Source organism: Manis pentadactyla, chromosome 14, assembly GCF_030020395.1.
Source record: "Manis pentadactyla isolate mManPen7 chromosome 14, mManPen7.hap1, whole genome shotgun sequence".
Classification (NCBI taxonomy): Eukaryota; Metazoa; Chordata; class Mammalia; order Pholidota; family Manidae; genus Manis; species Manis pentadactyla.
This window is the reverse complement of record NC_080032.1, coordinates 15232778-15250269: the sequence shown is the minus strand read 5'-3', so window position 1 is coordinate 15250269 and position 17492 is coordinate 15232778. Positions and strand designations below refer to the sequence as shown.

The window sequence follows — 17492 nt, the reverse complement described above, 5'->3', positions numbered from 1 at the left end:
AATTGCCTTGCATGAAACCTCAACATTGAAGTAAAAATGATAAAAGGCACTTTCCCCGTTGTCTATAAATAATCCACATAACTCAAAAAAATTCCTTAATAAGGCTATTAACTGAGTACTTCATATTAAAAGAGAATACAATCTGAACTTCCATCCTAAAAGAAAGTATACATGTTGAGGGCTCTCTAATCACTACTATAATGATGAGGATCATGCTTAAGCATCGAGCCACCCATTTATTCCCTTAGGAAGAGCACCCAGAGCACCCCAAGACTGCAGAGGATGTCACCAGAGCACAGATCACGTGGATCACAAATCACAGATATTCCTAAGATAACCAAGAATGGATACTTGAAGCTAAAATAAGAGAATCAAAATTAGCTCAGCTAAGGACCCTACATTAATTGTGGCCAACGGCACTAAAAATACGTGCAACTGCAAGATGTAATATGGTACAAAAAATAAAACACTCATCAGCATTCTGCTCCAAAAATATACTGGCTTTTAAGATTGAGCATTCTGAAATTTATGAACTAACTTTATAAGCCCATTTAAAAACATACAGTGGTATACATCATGAACTCTTAGAAATATCAAAAATACTGCTCTCCAAAAGACTTTTTGAGTCTAATTAGCTTTGGGGCACCCTCCTTCCCACCCCCACCCACACACACCACATGCTCACACATACAGATACACTGACACACACATCCATATACACACAGCCAGTACTGGTCTCCAGCTGAATAAAGGCAGCTTTGGAGTAACATGCCACTCAAGAATCATTCATTTCAAATCCCATGATTAATAAAAGTATTTATCAATCACTTATTAATAATAAGTATTTATTAATAAGCCACTCATGTGATTTCTAATATAGTCCCACCTCTCAGCCAGTGCCTAGCTTTGCAGGTTAATTTCACTGCCACACTGCCACCTCTTGCCTGGGTGGCTGCCATAACCAAACTCATCAACTTGAATCCAACTCTTCTCGCCCTACTATCTACCATACAACAGTCAGAGGGACCCCTTGTGAAATGAAAACCAGATATTTCATTTTGCCACACAAAATCCTGCAAAGGCTTTTGCTCACAGCAAGCAGAGCAAAACCCAAAGCTAAAGGCACTGCCTACCTCAACTCAGGCCACGTTCCCGGGCGTCCCAGAGCTCCAGCTACTCCAACGTGCTTTCTGTTCACTGGACATCCACAGGCGAGTCCCAGCCTAAAGCGGTCACTCCCAGTCATTCTCCATCCAGGTTCTGAATTCTTCAGAGCCTCTACCACCATCTGAAAATGTCTTTTTTCTTTTTTAACTTACTTACCCCCTATCTCCCCCCACAGAATGTTAGCTTCTTGAGGGCAGGGCAGGGACCATATCTGTCTTGTTCAGTTACGAAAAGGCCTAGAACAATATACTTGTTGAATGAATGAATGAATGAATGAATGGGTGTGCAAAGTACTTCTGTGTTCCAAGCAGCCTGAGTTCGAAGGTCAGAGTGGAACAGAGGAATCCAAAACAAGAGGAGCACTGAAGCAGCGCTGGCACGAGAAAGCTTTCTGGCCGTCACATGAAAGATGTCCAGCCTTGGTTCTGGGAACAGCAATGTACACACGGTCCCATCCAGGGGATGCTCAAGCACTGGAGGGTGGGTGGGAGTGGGTGACATCTGGGCTGAACACAGCCCATCTCCTCCTTCCCCAGCACCAAGTTCCAGACCCCTCTGGAACCAGATCCTACCCAAAGCCTTGAGCATATTTTGTGGAAGGCACAGGTTTAGCCAATATATCACGGACTTCATTCAGAGTAAAAAATTGGATGGAGATATTAGGACATTTGTCAGGCACCCCACATGGAGCCTGATTCTCTCAATGGGCAGAAACCAGGAAGATGTCTTTATAAAGTGAAGCAGGGAAGAAAGGAGAATAGAAAGCAGCCCCAGACCCACCCTCACCACTAACAATAACAAGTAAGAAATGAACATATTGCTCTGCTCCAGGTGCTAACACGACATGCTCTGTGTGCCCCCACAACAAACCAAGCAGATAGGCACTATTACAACCCCTACTCTATACATAAAGGAATTGATGTGGGGAGAAGTTTAATCCCTCGTTCACACAGCTAGTGAGGGGTGGAGCCTTGATTTGAACCTACGTATGTCTACCTGATTCCAAAGTCTAGACTTTTCATGAGCATGCAACACCTCATCCCATAAAATAAAGGAATCTTATGTGGGCTCTGAAGCTAAAAGATAGAAAAGTTGGCCACCCTCTGCCACGTGTAAGGTACATGAATTTAAGAAGTAAGCCAAGCTTCTTGATCAGTTTCCTTATCAATAAAACAATGGGTTGTTGCTGGGACTAAATGAGAATGTTTGTCAAGCACTTAGAATAGTGGTGGCCTGATGAATTCTCAGTAAAGCCAGTGTTCCCACCTTTATTAGGCTAGTTCATTGGTCCTGCATAATCCATCAAAGTCATGACTGCTGGAGACAGGGTAATACAATGGTCCTGGACCCATAAAGGCAGCTAGTTATAGGTCTAAGTCTTAGATTTGTTACTACCTATAAGACCTCTGGAAAATAACTTAAGTTTGCTGAGTCTCAGGGTCCTCACCTGTAAAATGGGGATAATACCAGTAGCCTCATAGAGTTATGGTAAGGTTATAAGGACTTAAAGAGATAATGTATGTAAAGCACTCAGCATAGATCTGGGCACACAAGAAGTGCTCGATAGAGGACAGCTTCCATTAGCAATTGTATAAACTGTGCAGAAAAAATTGGCAGTCCCTGGCCACTTGAGTCTAATTCAACTTGACAAAGGTTCACTGAAGGCAAGGAAAGCACTGAACAGGCAAGGTGCTGTTTCAGGCAGAAGTGGAAGATATGGTCTCTGTCCTCAATAAGCACTGAGCAGCTTGGCCAGATACAGGAGATAAGAAGGAGATACAACTTAAAAAGCAGGCTAGGGTCTTGGCATGCCAGGCTTGAATACCCAAGCTCAGCAGTGGCCATTAATTCTGTGCACACTGTGATGTTATTGAAGGTCTGAGCAGGAGAATGACATCATCCAACTTGTACTTTGGAAGATTTCCACCCTCTGTGGAGCATGGATTAGGGCTGGGAAAACCAGAGGCAAAGAAATGTTAGGAGGCTACTGCAATAGTCCAAGCAAAACTCAATGAAGGGCAGTGGTGAAGACAGAAAGATGGGCATGGATGCAAGTGTCATCTTAGATACACAACTTAGAGGACTTGGCAACTGATGGGATGGCAGGGGAGGTAGAAAATAGTTTTAAGATGACTCAATTTTCTTGGCTAGAAGGATAGGGAAAGTGGTAGTTTCTTAAATGAAGTGAAGAAACCCAAACCAGCTCCTAGTGGCTTACTGAATGACTGAATGAGTCTGTGTGTGTTGGGAGGGAATAGAGGACAGGGATTGTGAGAAACTGGTAGAAGATCCTGGTAATGATGAACACAGGGCATGCTGGAAGGATGGCATTGGGATGTGGGAGTTAAAATCAAGGAACTGAATGAGATCACCAAGAAAAGGCTAAAAAGACAACTAAGGATGGAACTTAAGGGGATAGGCCACACTCCAAGGACTGGAACAGAAGATGTCAGCCACCAAAGAGTGAGAATGGCAGTGAGAGAGGTAGGAGGGAAATCCACGTTTCCATGATACAGAAGAGAAGAAAGTAGAAAGTTTCAAGACAAACATGGTGATTAAAGTATCACGTGGTAGGGTGGAACTCACTGGATTTGATGACTGGGTGGAATTACTGGCTTCCGGGATAGCCCCTTCCTTAAAGTTGCAGAGGTTGAGTAAGTGGCACTGAGTGTAGGCCGTTCTTTCTGGAAGTTCGTCAGAGAAAGGAAGGGGGAGAGAGGTCAGGAGACGAAAGACAAGTAAAACCGAGAGAACTGAAAGAAATTCAGTTAGGAGAAGGAAGAGTTGCCAAACTGGCACAGAGCTTGGGAACATATAGCACCACTTAGTCAATTACTGTCTTCTTGAGGGATCCGAGGCAACCATGCAAATTAGTATGTGTAGGCCAGCAAAAAATACACTTGACAGATCTTCAGGAGCCTAATCTTCAGGGCTGGGCTAGGATTGTTTGGATTCGGTTTCCTAAAGGTATCTTTAAGACAAACAAGAAGGCGGCAGAGTGGTCCTGCCAGGCCTGCATACCAATCTAAATAGAGAACACAGAATAAGACAAGTATAACAAGATGTGCTTGACTAAAAGAAAGAAGATGGAATGAGCGAGAGGAAAACCAAACACAACATGCAGAGGTGAGTCTTAGACGTCTGGTCTGCATGATGGCGGAGAGGAAACACAGGGCCCTGCAGGGCAGTAACCACAGGAAGGACTAGTTAAGGTTTTGTAACTTATTTGGGGTATACCAGAGCAGATTCTGCTATAGTTGCTATTTTGAAAATGCAAAACACAGATGCGGCTCTTTGCAAAGGAATCTGGAGGTGGCACGCACAGTGACAAACAGCCTTGGGCTGGACGTGAAGAGGAACACCGCTTTTAAGGCAAGATGCCCCACCCTCCCAAGTATTTCAGTATAAAGAAAGCAGCGTGGATTGTAGAGTTCAGGCTGCCCTCCACTGGAATGAGCCATCACAGGATAGATGGCAGGAGGCAGCTGGAAGTTACAAATGTAGATCTGAATAGACACGGATCATAGTCATCAACAAATTGAGAGCTGCAGCCATAAAAATGATTTGGATCGACTCAGCAAATGCTTATTGAGCAACCTGACAATACCAGGGAGAGTGAGGTCAGTGCAGTTCCCTGTCCTCGCCAAGCTTACAATCAGCCAAGAGCCCTCAGGGAGAGTGTATATGTATGTGTTTATGTACATGTACACACACACACACACACACACACACACACACACACACACACACACACACACGTAAGCAAGCCTCTAAATGAGAAGAGGAAGAAATGAGAAAAACCCAAGAGCTACACAGTCTACCTACTCAGTAAACCTTCAGAGACTGAAAAAAAAACAGCATTTAGACAGCCTGTGAGCTCTCATCCCACCCTGCCCAGACCCCACTGCTCGTCATTGCCCGCAAGGGGCTAGCATTTCTGACAAGCTTGTGAACCTGGAGACCACACACAAATTTCCTAATTTCTCCTGCCTGTGGCATTTATTCTTGGTAGCATAGCACAGTGGGTAAGAGACTCTGGAGAGGCAGTGCCTGGGTTCAACGCCTAGCTCAGAGCATCATGACTTTGAACAAGTTGTTAAATGCTCCATGCCTCAGTTTCCTCACATGCAAAATGGGAATGATGATGGTACCTTCCTTGTGGGCTAGTGTGCAGTTTAAATGAATTCATCTGTGCCAAGTGCATAGAACAGAGTCTAGTACAGAGTTGGAGCCCTGTAAGCACAGTTGGTATCACTCTGCCCACCTGAAATCCTCTCTACATTCCTGTTCACTCATTCAAATCCACTGTCTTTTAAAAAGCTGAGCCAAATATTTCACCTTCAGCTAATGCGCTTATAAGCTCAGTTCCAACATACGTATTTACTGAGGATCTGCCATGTGCTGTGCTCCTGGAAAACCAGGATAAATCAGACCCAGCCCTGTCCTTGCGATCATGCCAACCTGGGGAAATGAACAGACATTTCAACACAGTTCATCACTGTAACTTGGCAAGAACTGTGACCGGGCATTACCCATGAGTGTCCCCTGCACTGGATTTGGCTTTACCTCCCTGAAGCAGTCAGATATCCAATTTGTACCACGATACTCTGCAGCAAAGGTGTTTGCTTTGTGTTCCCTGAATTGTTTCATATGTACATGCTTTCACTTGTCCAACTTGATGGGAAGTCCCAACCCACTCCACCCAAATTGCCTTTTACCTGCAGGTATTTGCCAACTGCATATTAGTTTGTGGTTGGTCAGGATGTTTAAGCTTCTCTAGCAGAAAACTCCCAGGGCCTGGAGGCTGGGTTTCTGTCTGACATGACTCTGGACCACTTAATTATTGCTGAGGTCTTTCCATTTCTTTTTGGCATAACTAGAAGGACACTATGCATGCATAAACTAGCATATTAGTAATAACAAAAATAATAGTGGACATTTACTGAGACTTTTCCAGGCGTCAGGTACTAGGTCAAGGGCTTTATATATTTCATAACATCCCCCAAACAGTCCTCAGAGGCAGGTATCTCTATTATCCTACTCCGCAGTTGAGGAAACTGACATGCAAAGGAGCCCCAATAGAACAAGGAACAGGAGCCAAAAACTGGTTCTCTGAAAATCTGGGAAGGCAATGGTGGCAGCCATTTTTTATTCCTCCACAATATCTGGATGGCTAGTTCCAAAACGAAATGTTCAGATTCACCCAAAAGGAAAGGAAGAAGCCCTGAGCCAAAAGGAAAAGAGAGCCCCTTTCCTAAAAGCAGCTGGTCATCCCACAGTTACTATCTCATCAAGATCCCATTGCTCCTCTAAGACTTCCAAGTTCTCCAAAAGCATAAAGCCAACATGTGTAAAACTAACACAAAACATTAAACCAACTGGCATTTTCCTTCTAGAGTTTATGCTAGAGGTTTGCAGAAATGGACTTAAATGAGGCAGTACCAGAGACGGAGGAGGAAGGAGAAGGAGCCTAAAGAAACGGACCCCAAGCTGACAGGGGAGGAAGGAAGGCTGGGATCCATTTTATTTTTAAACCTTTAACACACTGATTTCTGCTGCTACCCCACTAGTGTGAAATTCAAGCAAACAGAGGCTCAGTGGAACACCCAGGCATCCAGAGCTTGGGGATGTGGTTTGGGTGATCGTTGATGAAAGAGAAAAAGAGGTACCAAACAGGTATTCTCCAGCACCTACTTAGCCACAAGCCACCCCAAAGTCAACCAAAATTGTTCTGTAGAATCTCCTCTGCTCCCTCCAACTCAAGCTGAGAGGAACTTAAGACACAGAAGGCTGAGATCGAGATTATTATTAAACCTCAGACAATGATGCCCAACGGCTGGCTTAAGAATAGTCTGGGGTCCCAAAAAAGGATCCTAAAAAGTGACAAACAACTGTAACCATTAAATCATTCTCTAGGCCAGAGTCTCCATGAAAATTCCTCATTTCATTCAGCTCCACTCCTTAACATTCAACTCACTGGTAACAAACCTGAGGTCAATTTCCCCAGCATCCTACAGCAGCATCTGCAATTTCCTCAGTGGTGTGAAAAGTGAGTAACAGCACAGGTAATCAACGTGTGTAAATAAAAACCTGTGATGCTGAAAATGGAGGGGAGAAAGGGAACCTCAGGAAGAAACACCAGGTCCCCATCAGCAATGGTGGTACCCCCAGAAAAGGTCCCTACCCACCTTCGAGTGGATTTTGTGACTGCATGTCAACAAAACTACAGGGGATTCCAAGTAATTTCATCACTGCATGTCTTTTATTAAACTTCTAAATAAGATAATCCAATACATCCAGGGTCACCTACATCCAACAAGTGGAGAGAATTTCTAAAATGATTCTGTAGGTTTCACCCACAGGGCTGCTTGTGGCAGAATTGCCAAATCTGACAGCAAGATCACATTAAGAGACATGAGATGAAAGAAAATCATTCTGATTCCAACCCCAAGCTGCCATGGAAATGGCATTAAACTTCCCCAAAGACATGAATACTCCAATTCCACCTTCCAGATAAGAAATACACAGTTTTGTTTGCATGGACTTTTTTTCCTATGGGAATCTTATTAAACATTCTGTTGCGGCATGAACAGAAGCTCATTTCATGCTCTAGAGATATATTTTGAACTACCGAAGGTGAACTAGCGTTATCTTCAAATACAGGGAACAATATAAACACAATCTGGGGGAAAGATCATGAGCAAATTAAATCAACAAATATGTATTGAGTGCCTAGGCCTTAAGACTGAGATGCCCCTGTCAGAGAGCTCCCTTAACTGTGCTTTCTGGGAGAAGCAGAAAGATGCAATTACAGTCTTCCTGAAAAATAAGCAATTAATCACACACTGCTTCAGATTCATTGCAATGCCTAAGATCCCCTACATCGTCCTGCCTTTGCCCCTGAAATCTGATTCCCTCAAATACTCCCTGGTTTTTCTGATCCCTGGTCAGCGCCCCAGCTTTCTTTCTGACCCAGCCAGCCCACTACTAGTCAGAACCAGAACTCTCCACACACCTCCTTTCAGTCCGCTTTGTGACCTTCAGTGCACTACATCTGTCAAGGTTAAGCTGCCCACTGACCAGGCATCTGTGACATCGGGCCTCCACCTCTGCCCTGCTCTTCGATGCCAGGACAAAACCTCCCAGCCCTGCTGGGCGATTTCACATCCATCCAACAGCACATTCAACAGCTAGTTAGCTTTCTGCCTTTCCTCCCATCACCCAGATTGCTTTGGGGTTGCAGAGAAAATTAGTCAGAAAGGCACAGCCACCACGACCAAAATCCAACCCCAGGGAGAGAGGAAAGAAGGTCCATCTCAGCATCTTTTAACATAAAAATCTTACTAAAAATTCTATCACAGCCCACAGCCCTATTTCATGTCGAGTACCCAATTCCCCATGATAGTCTGAAATCTTTTCAGGAACATTACTGTCAAAATAGTCCCCATGGGAGGACACCATCCAAGGATCAACACCTCCCTTCAAATCAGTATCTAAGCTATAAGCACAACAAGTCAGGAATGAGTGCTGCCAAGGAGAAAATCAAATTCTGCCCATCGACTAAGTGGGTAGCAACTAATTACCCAACAGTACCCCCAGAGCCTCCAAGTGAGGGAGCAGGGGCATCTGGGGGAAACCCAGTTCAAGACCTTCCCAGGGAACTCACACCTCTGAATGCAGAATGTCATCAGATCATGCGAATGAGGCAAGGCACTGAGCTCCTACATCCCCACAGGCTAGTGCATTTTAGGGAAAATCCAGGAGGCTGGAAGCTGGGACCTTCCAGTCCCAAGTGCCATGCTAATATGTTTTTCATGAGCTCTTTCAAGAACGGAGAAAGACCTATCATGTCAAGAGGTTTACAGTAATATTTATACTTCCATTTTCTAGTCTCCTGGCTTGTTTTCTTCTGTGAAAAGCCAGTTTCTATGAATCAATGACTCGGCTACATCACACTCCCTCCCAGGGCTCAGGGCAATGGGGCTTTCTCTGGCCACCAGCACTCTGCCAGATTAGAGCAGCTCAGCTGCCAGATTCCTGATCTTGCAGCAGACTTCGAGCAGAACCGAGCCCCATCTATCTGCTAGAGCTCTGGTTAAACGCGTTAGGAAACCTAGCTTATGAGACGTGGTTTTTAGATCCTTTCAATACAGCCAAGATAGCTACCTCCATCCACCCACCTGAGAGAGAGATGGATACATAGATGGAGAAACAGATGGACACTGCTCATCTTAACCCTGCACATTCCTCCTTTTACCAAGGATCTGCACAGCTAGAGAATCCCACTATCTCCTCCCCTCTGAAGAAGACCAAAGACTGGAAAACTAACCCGAAGTACCTAATAGATAATTAACGAGGCTGCAGACAGGAAGAGGTACTTTTAACACAGCAAAATGAAAATATTAACAGTCTACCCACCAAAGTCCAAACAGGTAAACTGTTTTCCAAATGCAGGCTGATTAGCAGCTTCTCCCCACGGTACTCCCCCTACCCCACCACTACCACCACCACCTTTGGGCTCTAGATCCCTCTCATCAATGCTTAAAAAGTCAAATTTTCACTTACTCAGATCTACCAAGAATCCCCAGTGCCTTGCTGTACGAAAACCCCACAAACGGCAGTTCTTCTCCGGAGAAACCTGAGAGGTTCAGCTGGCCCGGAGAGGATGAAACCCACGAATTCTTCTCTGGTTCATCAAAATTGGAGGTGTCATCATCAGACTTGAGGGTGGGAACGAAGGGGGGAGGAGCTGGTTAAAAAAAAAAACAACAACAAGTGGGGGAGAGCAAAATTCAGACGGATTCAACACTGTTGGGAAGAAAATCGTCTTACTCCCTCCGCGTTCGCGATGGCACTGCAGCGCCTGCTTTCAGTCTAGCTCACACAGGCAGACCCAGCCTCGGCTCTTACAGCAACAAGAGATTAACCCCTTCTCCGCCAACATGGCCACCTATCCGCAGACAGGCTGCCTCACTGGCTGGGGTAAACTGAAGGATAAACTCTAGACAGGTCACTTGGAACGAAAGCACTTGGGGAACTCATTTGAGCACACCACTCCTTCCTGGTATTTCCAGAATGCCTCTACAGGGCATCAGCTGGCTGGTGCCAGCCTGCCAGATGACCTAAACCTATTTACTTCCTCCTCAGGGCAGGTCTACGTTATTAACATTGAGTGCTAATCACTGAAATAAGATGGAATTCTGCATGTCGTGGATTAACCGGAATGACAGGAAGGAGCAGGAAAGAGGATTTAGGAGGTATGTAACTCATATTCCGATAGCACTGCAGTCTAGCTCATTCATATCCGATGAGGATACTCAGAGCTCTTATTAACCACTTTTTTTTTAGTTCATTATCCCTTCTCCCCAGCTCAGTCATGACCCCTGAATCCACCGCAGTTTAATCAGCATAATGAAACACAAGCCAAAGAAAGTTCTTTCTGAGGATTTACAGTACCCCTGCCAGCAGCTGGTGTGAATACACCCGTGGACATCTGCGTCCTACCTCGTTAAGACGAGAAGCAGCTTACATCTTCTCCACTTCCTGCAGACCTACTAAGCTTTCTCGGTCAGAGAGTGGACGCTCGTCCATCAGTCACCAGGAGGCTGCCCATTGGGGTGGGCTCCCGGGGGCGTAGCCGGCCAGAAGCGTTACCATGGCTGCGGACTGAGGCATCTGTGGCCGGCCGGACAGGCGAGTTGGCGAGCTGGGCATCACATCCCCTGCAGTGCAGGCTTCATGCTCCCTACTCAGTGCGTGCTCTGGCTGGAACCCCACCTGGCCGCCTGCGTGGCAGGGGCCAATGCTGATCTGAGTGACAGAGCAGCATGAGTCACTGCTGGAGCATGCTAGAGCGCCCCCTAGGACAGTTGTCACAGCCGGTCAGAGTCCAGACCTCTTTTTTAACTCCTTGTTGTCTGGGCAAAGATATGAGTAGCAGTCTGCTTTCTGCTTACAGACTCAAAAGAATCTGGCAGTTTCCAAACCTCAACAATGACACAATGACAACAACAGCCGAAACAGTGCTGGGAAGTAAATGGAGTGGTGAAAAGATGTGGAGGTGGTTGGAGATGAAACCACAAGGAGGAGGTCTGGCTACTCCGGGAAGTGAAAAAGAGCATTCTCAGAGCTTCAGGTGCAGAGATGAGGTGGGAGATTGAAAATGTGAAATGCGTGCTACCAGAAAATTATTTAACACCTTCAAGCTCTCAAGAGAATTTAAATCTTTCCTGTTAGTGGCAGAATCAACTTGCTTAATACTTTAAAAATTAGCTGATGGAAAGAAAATTACATTGAATGCTTTAGCCCACATCCCATGTGCACTTCCATCAACATAGCCTCAAGTCCAATCTGATTTCAATTACACAATACCTTTTTTTAAGGAAAAAAATAAAGGAAAAAAAATTAGTTTTCATAAAGATCAAAAAGAGAAGTTTTCCAACCCAAAATAAGGAAACTCGGATAAAGACTGAGGAAATGTATGGAGACAGGTGAGTAGCAGATACTAATACAGAAGCATCATAGTTAGTGGCACATACTTTGGAATCTGACTGAGTGGGTTCAAATCCCAGTTGCACTGCTTACCAGCTCTGTGACCTTGGGAAAAGTCACTCAGCTCTCTGAGCCTCAGTTTCAACACAGAGAGATAAGTTCTTCAAAGGGCTACTGGGAGGTTTAAATTTTAAAAAATCTTATATGAAGTGCTAAGCATAGTTCTCAGCATGCAGTAAACATCCCATAAAGTTTACCTGCTATTATTATTGTTCACATGAGATACATGTTTATGACAAATCTCACAGTTGCTGAAGTCTAGTGAGATACAGCAGAATCTATATTAAATATTTCTTTCCTGCACAGGGTGCACACACACACTCGTGTGGATGTTTGTGTTAATCATATCATTTCATTCCTAGCAGAAGTTTAATTCCCTCTCCACTATATACTAATTTATCTTTGTGAGACTAAAATAGAACTCCATTTCTGAGTGAGGAGTATGATTAATATAGGAGTAGGAGCCACCCTCCATGAAGTAATTATGATTTAGAAATTCCATACTATAAGGTTCCTCTTGAAAACTCTGTCATGCTCAAAGCTAGCCCATGTGGTCAAGATTAGAAAAAGGGCCAGATAATCTTCAATAAAAGGAAGAAGTCGCCATGAAATATACTGGAAGTCAACAAAAGTATATGAACCAGTAACAGGTAAGATATTCACAAGACAGATTAAAAGCTAGGGATGTAAACCTGTACACAGGTAGTCAGTTGAGTACTATAAGAAACTCTGAGAAGAAGGGCTTCTAAAGACCACATTCAGGCAGAGAAAAGAGCCATAGCCTCAAGTCAAAAAATGGGGGAACTGGAAATTCTTTACTTACAAGAAAGTGACAAGGATGTTTACCCTTCCACCAGGGCCTTTTATGGGGAAAGAAATAGGGTGGCAATTAAACTGTAATCCCAGGTTGGGTGTCTGAATTTACAGAATCCTGCATGGTGTGGGAATTACAAGGCAAGAAATTAACATCAATACCAGTCCAGGATTACTGGGTCCTTAGGGCACTGGTAGACACAAGTGGAAAACAACTTTCACAACCCATTGCACACAAGCCTGTCTCTTTCTCACACACACAAACACAAATACACATACAATCCCTACTGGAAATGAATTCACAATAAAAAAGTAAAAACCAACACATAATAGAAAAGGAAACACCCAAACTCCCATGAAGGACCATTAATATATACAAGAAATGGGAAACTAGCCCTCTAAAAATTGCAGACAGAAGAACAATCTAAAATGGACCACAAAGTAAATTCTAATTTACTGTCAAGGTAAATGAGTAGAAATTCTAATAGAAGAACAAGATCCTCTTAAAAAGGATCAAGCACCTTCGAAAAGAACCAAACTGAACTTCAAAAAATGAAAGGTACTGTTACCTTTAAAGTCAAATTTAAAGTCAAAAACTCACTGGATGCATTAAACAGAAGATTAGACACAGCTGAAGAGAAAATTAGTGAAGTAGCCATTAGATTTAAAGAAATCACACAGAACTATGCCTTTCATGGAAGGTGGCTCCTACTCCTACATAAGTGTGATCTGTAGACTGGCAGCATTGGCATCCCCAGGGAATTGGTTAGAAATGCAGAATCTCAGACCTGTCTCATGCCCACTAAAACAGAACCTGAATTCTAACAAGAACCATGTGATTCATGAGCCCGCTACAGTTGGACAGGTGCTCATATAGAATGCAACACACAGAGAGAAAGAGACAGAAGACATGAGAAGTCAGGAGAAAGTTTAACATGTGTCTAAAGGATCGCCAGAGAGAGCAGAGAACTAGTTCAACACCTGGATGCCACAATTTAAAAGGATGTATAACTTGGTCTAGTCTAATGACTACCAAGAACGTGACCACATCTAACAGGGGAGAGGGGGTATGTGGGGTAGTTCTCTTTCTTGTACATTATAGAAAATGTCCCTTTTTTTAATCCTCATAAAACAAATTTTTTTTGCTTTAACAAAGGTATTTATTGGATTTGCCTCAATGTTGAGGTACACATGGCACCCAAGAATATAGCATAGTGCCAGGCACACACTAGATGCACAATATTTGCTGAACAGATACATAACTAAATGACTAGAAAATGCCTCTTGCAAAAAGAGTATCTAGCATAATACAGGCCACAAAGAAGTTACTTGATGTTTGAGCTAAATGAAGAGGCTTTTAAAAACTGGAGATTGTTCTGTCTGAAAAATATGTTAATGAGTGCCTATATTAATATTTTCTGATACATTATTATGAAATCAACATCTCATCTCCCCACATACCCACTATGTTCAATAACTATAAAGAAGTCATATACTAAGATCTCTTATTGACAAAAGCCACTAAGAAAAATAGAAAACTTACCCTATACCCTATATACTTTTTAAATCAATCAACCTGTGTTTGAGGTCACATCAGAGCACATTCTCCTTACTGGCAGGGGCTATACAAGTAAGTTCTGGAGGGTTTCTTTTTTTCCAGTTATAAGATAGATGGCAGAAAAAGGTTTTCAGAAACAAAGAGCTATTTTAAGAGCTGTAGTTAATGTCTCTCCTATAAATTTTTTTTTAATCCTGACACTCTTAGACATTTTGGTGGGGGGAGAAATTATTGCCTTCAAAAATATCCAAAAAAAAAACCAAGGAAAGGAGAACCAAGTGGATTTGTCCACTTGGTCCTACTTCTTTCTAAAATGTGGCTCCATTGAGTTCCATTTACCCCATTCCCACCTTTAATTTTTCAGCATACCAAACATTAACATTAAAAACATGAAAGATTTCTAATTTACGTACAGTGTTTATCATCTGCTTTCCCCACTGGGACACAAGCTCCATAACGGAAAATGATGTTGTGTTCACCAATATACACCTAACACCTAGAATGGCACCTGGCTGTCCTTATTCTATGGGTAATATCAATTTTGTTAAATGAATGAATGCATACAAGAACTTTAGATGTGGAATAATTTCTTAGACCTAATGGGCTATTTCATACAATCTGGCCAATTTAGGAAACCCAGAGTACCCAATTTAGTCATGAAGAATTGGCACATTAAAAAAAAAAAAAACTGAGCCTTGATGTAGCTCATAAAACTCCTATGACTTTTAATCATCATTATGGTTACAGACACTGGTGCTGAGTTGTGTGTAGCAGAGCAGAAGACGAATAACAGCCAAAATAGTGTCAGAAGGACAAAGGCAAGTAATATTGCATAATAACATAAGGAGTCGTGACTGTGCCTAGAACACAGTGGGCATTCAATAGTATTAAACCAGAAACATTTTCAACATCATTCTATCTACCATGATGTCCTGCACATTAAAAAAAAAAAGACTTAGTTAATTAGATACTATGTTCTTTTACAGCTCTTATGTTCAAACATAAAAGGAAGTCTATCCCAAAATTACCTCTTACAGTTCCTTAAAATCCGAGGCACCAATGTGATCACACTTATCTATGTTATGAAGACAGGACTACAAAATAAGTGAAGGAGGCTATTTATGTAGTTTAGAGGTCAAGATGTGGGTGTGAAAAGTAGGGACCACATAGCACAGATGGAGTGATGGCAAGTGTTGCCCAATGAAGATACAATGAGTTTTGTGTGTTTCTGCAGCAAAGGGTCACAGAGGTGATTCAATCTCAAGAGTTGGTTAAAAGGTATCTTCGCAGGCTAGAGTGAGGAAGAGTGCCACTTTAGAAAAGCCATAGAATAGTAGCCCAAGAGAGCTTTGAAGTAATGAGGCTGGGAAGTGAAAGTGAAATCTTGGCTGGTCCTTGAAGTGGGGGAGCTTGGAATGGACTGCCAGAAGGGATTATTAGAGTTTTAGAGCACTGGGTTGGGGTCAGTGCCACAGACAGATATGATCTTTTCGATAGTGATGGCCAAAAGAGGTCGATGCTAGACCTCTTAACGGCAAGTCTACAACAGTCAATGTGCCAAATTCTATACTATGCTAAGGAAGTGATAACAGAAACAGAGAGAATGTGGATTAACAGGAGACAGGCTATAGAAAGAAATGGCAAAATGTGATAACTGATATATGAGCAGAGACTTTAGGAATAGCAATGACCAACTCTCATGATGGGAACAATTCCAAGAGAAAAAGGCTACAATACAAAGAAGAGCAAGATATCCAAACTGGAGATCTCATGGGAATGAACCAAGAGAATAAGTTAGGGAAAGGCAAATGGAGCTAGTTACTAAATATGAATAAGTAATTTAGCCCAAGAGAACAGATTATAGTCCCTAGAGCCTCAGACAAGTCCCCTAAATTCTTCCCTCCAGGTAGGAAGTGGTCAGGTATAACTTGTCCAAACAACACATGGTATAAGAAATTCTAAAAGACGACATAGCAAATCCAGTTTCTAATAGATGATCATTTTCCAATAAAAAATAATCCCATATCTTTGCTTCCCATAAGAGTTATAAAAAGACTTTGAGGTAACATTGATTTGGCTGGAGATCAATTTTTACAATGGTGTCTTCAAAGTAAATGAATAAGGACGTCAGCATTACTACAGCATGCATCAATCTTAAGGCTGCCAGGATCTGACTGCCAACATCTAAGCAGATTTCCTCTCTGGTGGCAGATACAAGATCTCAACGGAGTTGTACACTCTACCTGAATCTTGCCATCCTCATGTTCCTACCAGACTTAGTATCAAGTTTTGGGTAAACAACATATGTTTTCCCGAGAATTATACTTTTAGAGATGTTTTTTTTCAATTCTGGATCACACTTCAACCAGACTTCTAACGTTTGGGCTTTACAGGTATACCTTGGAGATATTGCGGGCTTAGTTTCAAACCACTGCAATAAGGCAATTTTTACGATACAGTGAGTCAAATGAATTTTGGGGTTTCCCAGCACATATAAAAGTTATGTTTATACTATACCATAGTCTACTGAGTCTGCATTAGGTCTAAAAACAATAATGTACATACCTTAATTTTAAAAATACTTTATTGCAAAAAAAAATGCTAACCACCATCTGAGCTTTCAGCAAGGGGTAATCTTTTAGCTGGTGGAGGGGTCCTGCCTTTCTGTTGATGGCTGCTGACTGACCACAGTGGTGGTTGCTGAAGGCGGGGATGGCTATGGCAATTTCTTAAAATAAGATAAAACAAAGTCCGCCGCATCACCTGACTCTTCCATCCACGAACTATTTCTCAGAAACATGTGATGTTGCTTGGTAGTATTTTACCCACAGTAGAACTTCTCTCAAAACTGAAGCCAATCCACTCAAACCGTGCAGCTGCTTTATCAACGAAATTTACGTAATATTCTAAACCTAGACTTGCTTGATGCAGGGTTGCCATAAACCTTCAGTTTGAAAAAAGACAATATCAGTGAAGCACGATAAAATGAGGCACGCCTGTACCGTGTTTCTCCCCCTCTCTGTCGGTCTCGGTTCTCAGTGATGTATCAAACACCTACATAGCCTAGAAACACACAAAAGGACTCTTTTAAAACTGCAACTCGTCATAACTGCATTTCTCTGCAACATTGGGTTTGGATACATACAGTTTGGGGGTCGATGGGGGCCCCTAGAGCACACAAACAATGACAGAGGAGTTACTCCATCAGCTTCCATTCCCTAGAATCTGCTTTCTCTAGGCCCTGACAACATTCCTGTTCAGCACCTTCCCCCTTGAATTACCTACACCCCAGAACACATCAGATTAGATTCATTTTTTGCTGCCCTCGAGATCTCTAGACTAGCAACTCCCATTCCATTTCCTCTCACCCCTGTCCCTGTCTTGTCTGCATGTTTGTTGATTA

General features: G+C 42.9%; 1 protein-coding gene across 12 annotated transcripts in view; it reads right to left on the bottom strand.

Moving 5' to 3' along the window:
• Nucleotides 1-17492, bottom strand: part of CIT (citron rho-interacting serine/threonine kinase) — a 150166-nt gene that overhangs the window by 84919 nt on the left and 47755 nt on the right. For all 12 annotated transcript variants that reach the window (XM_057492587.1, XM_036929386.2, XM_036929387.2 and 9 more), the window contains exon 10: nt 9733-9916. In XM_057492587.1, coding sequence (XP_057348570.1) covers nt 9733-9916 — 184 coding nt within the window. The remainder of the gene's footprint in view (nt 1-9732; nt 9917-17492) is intronic.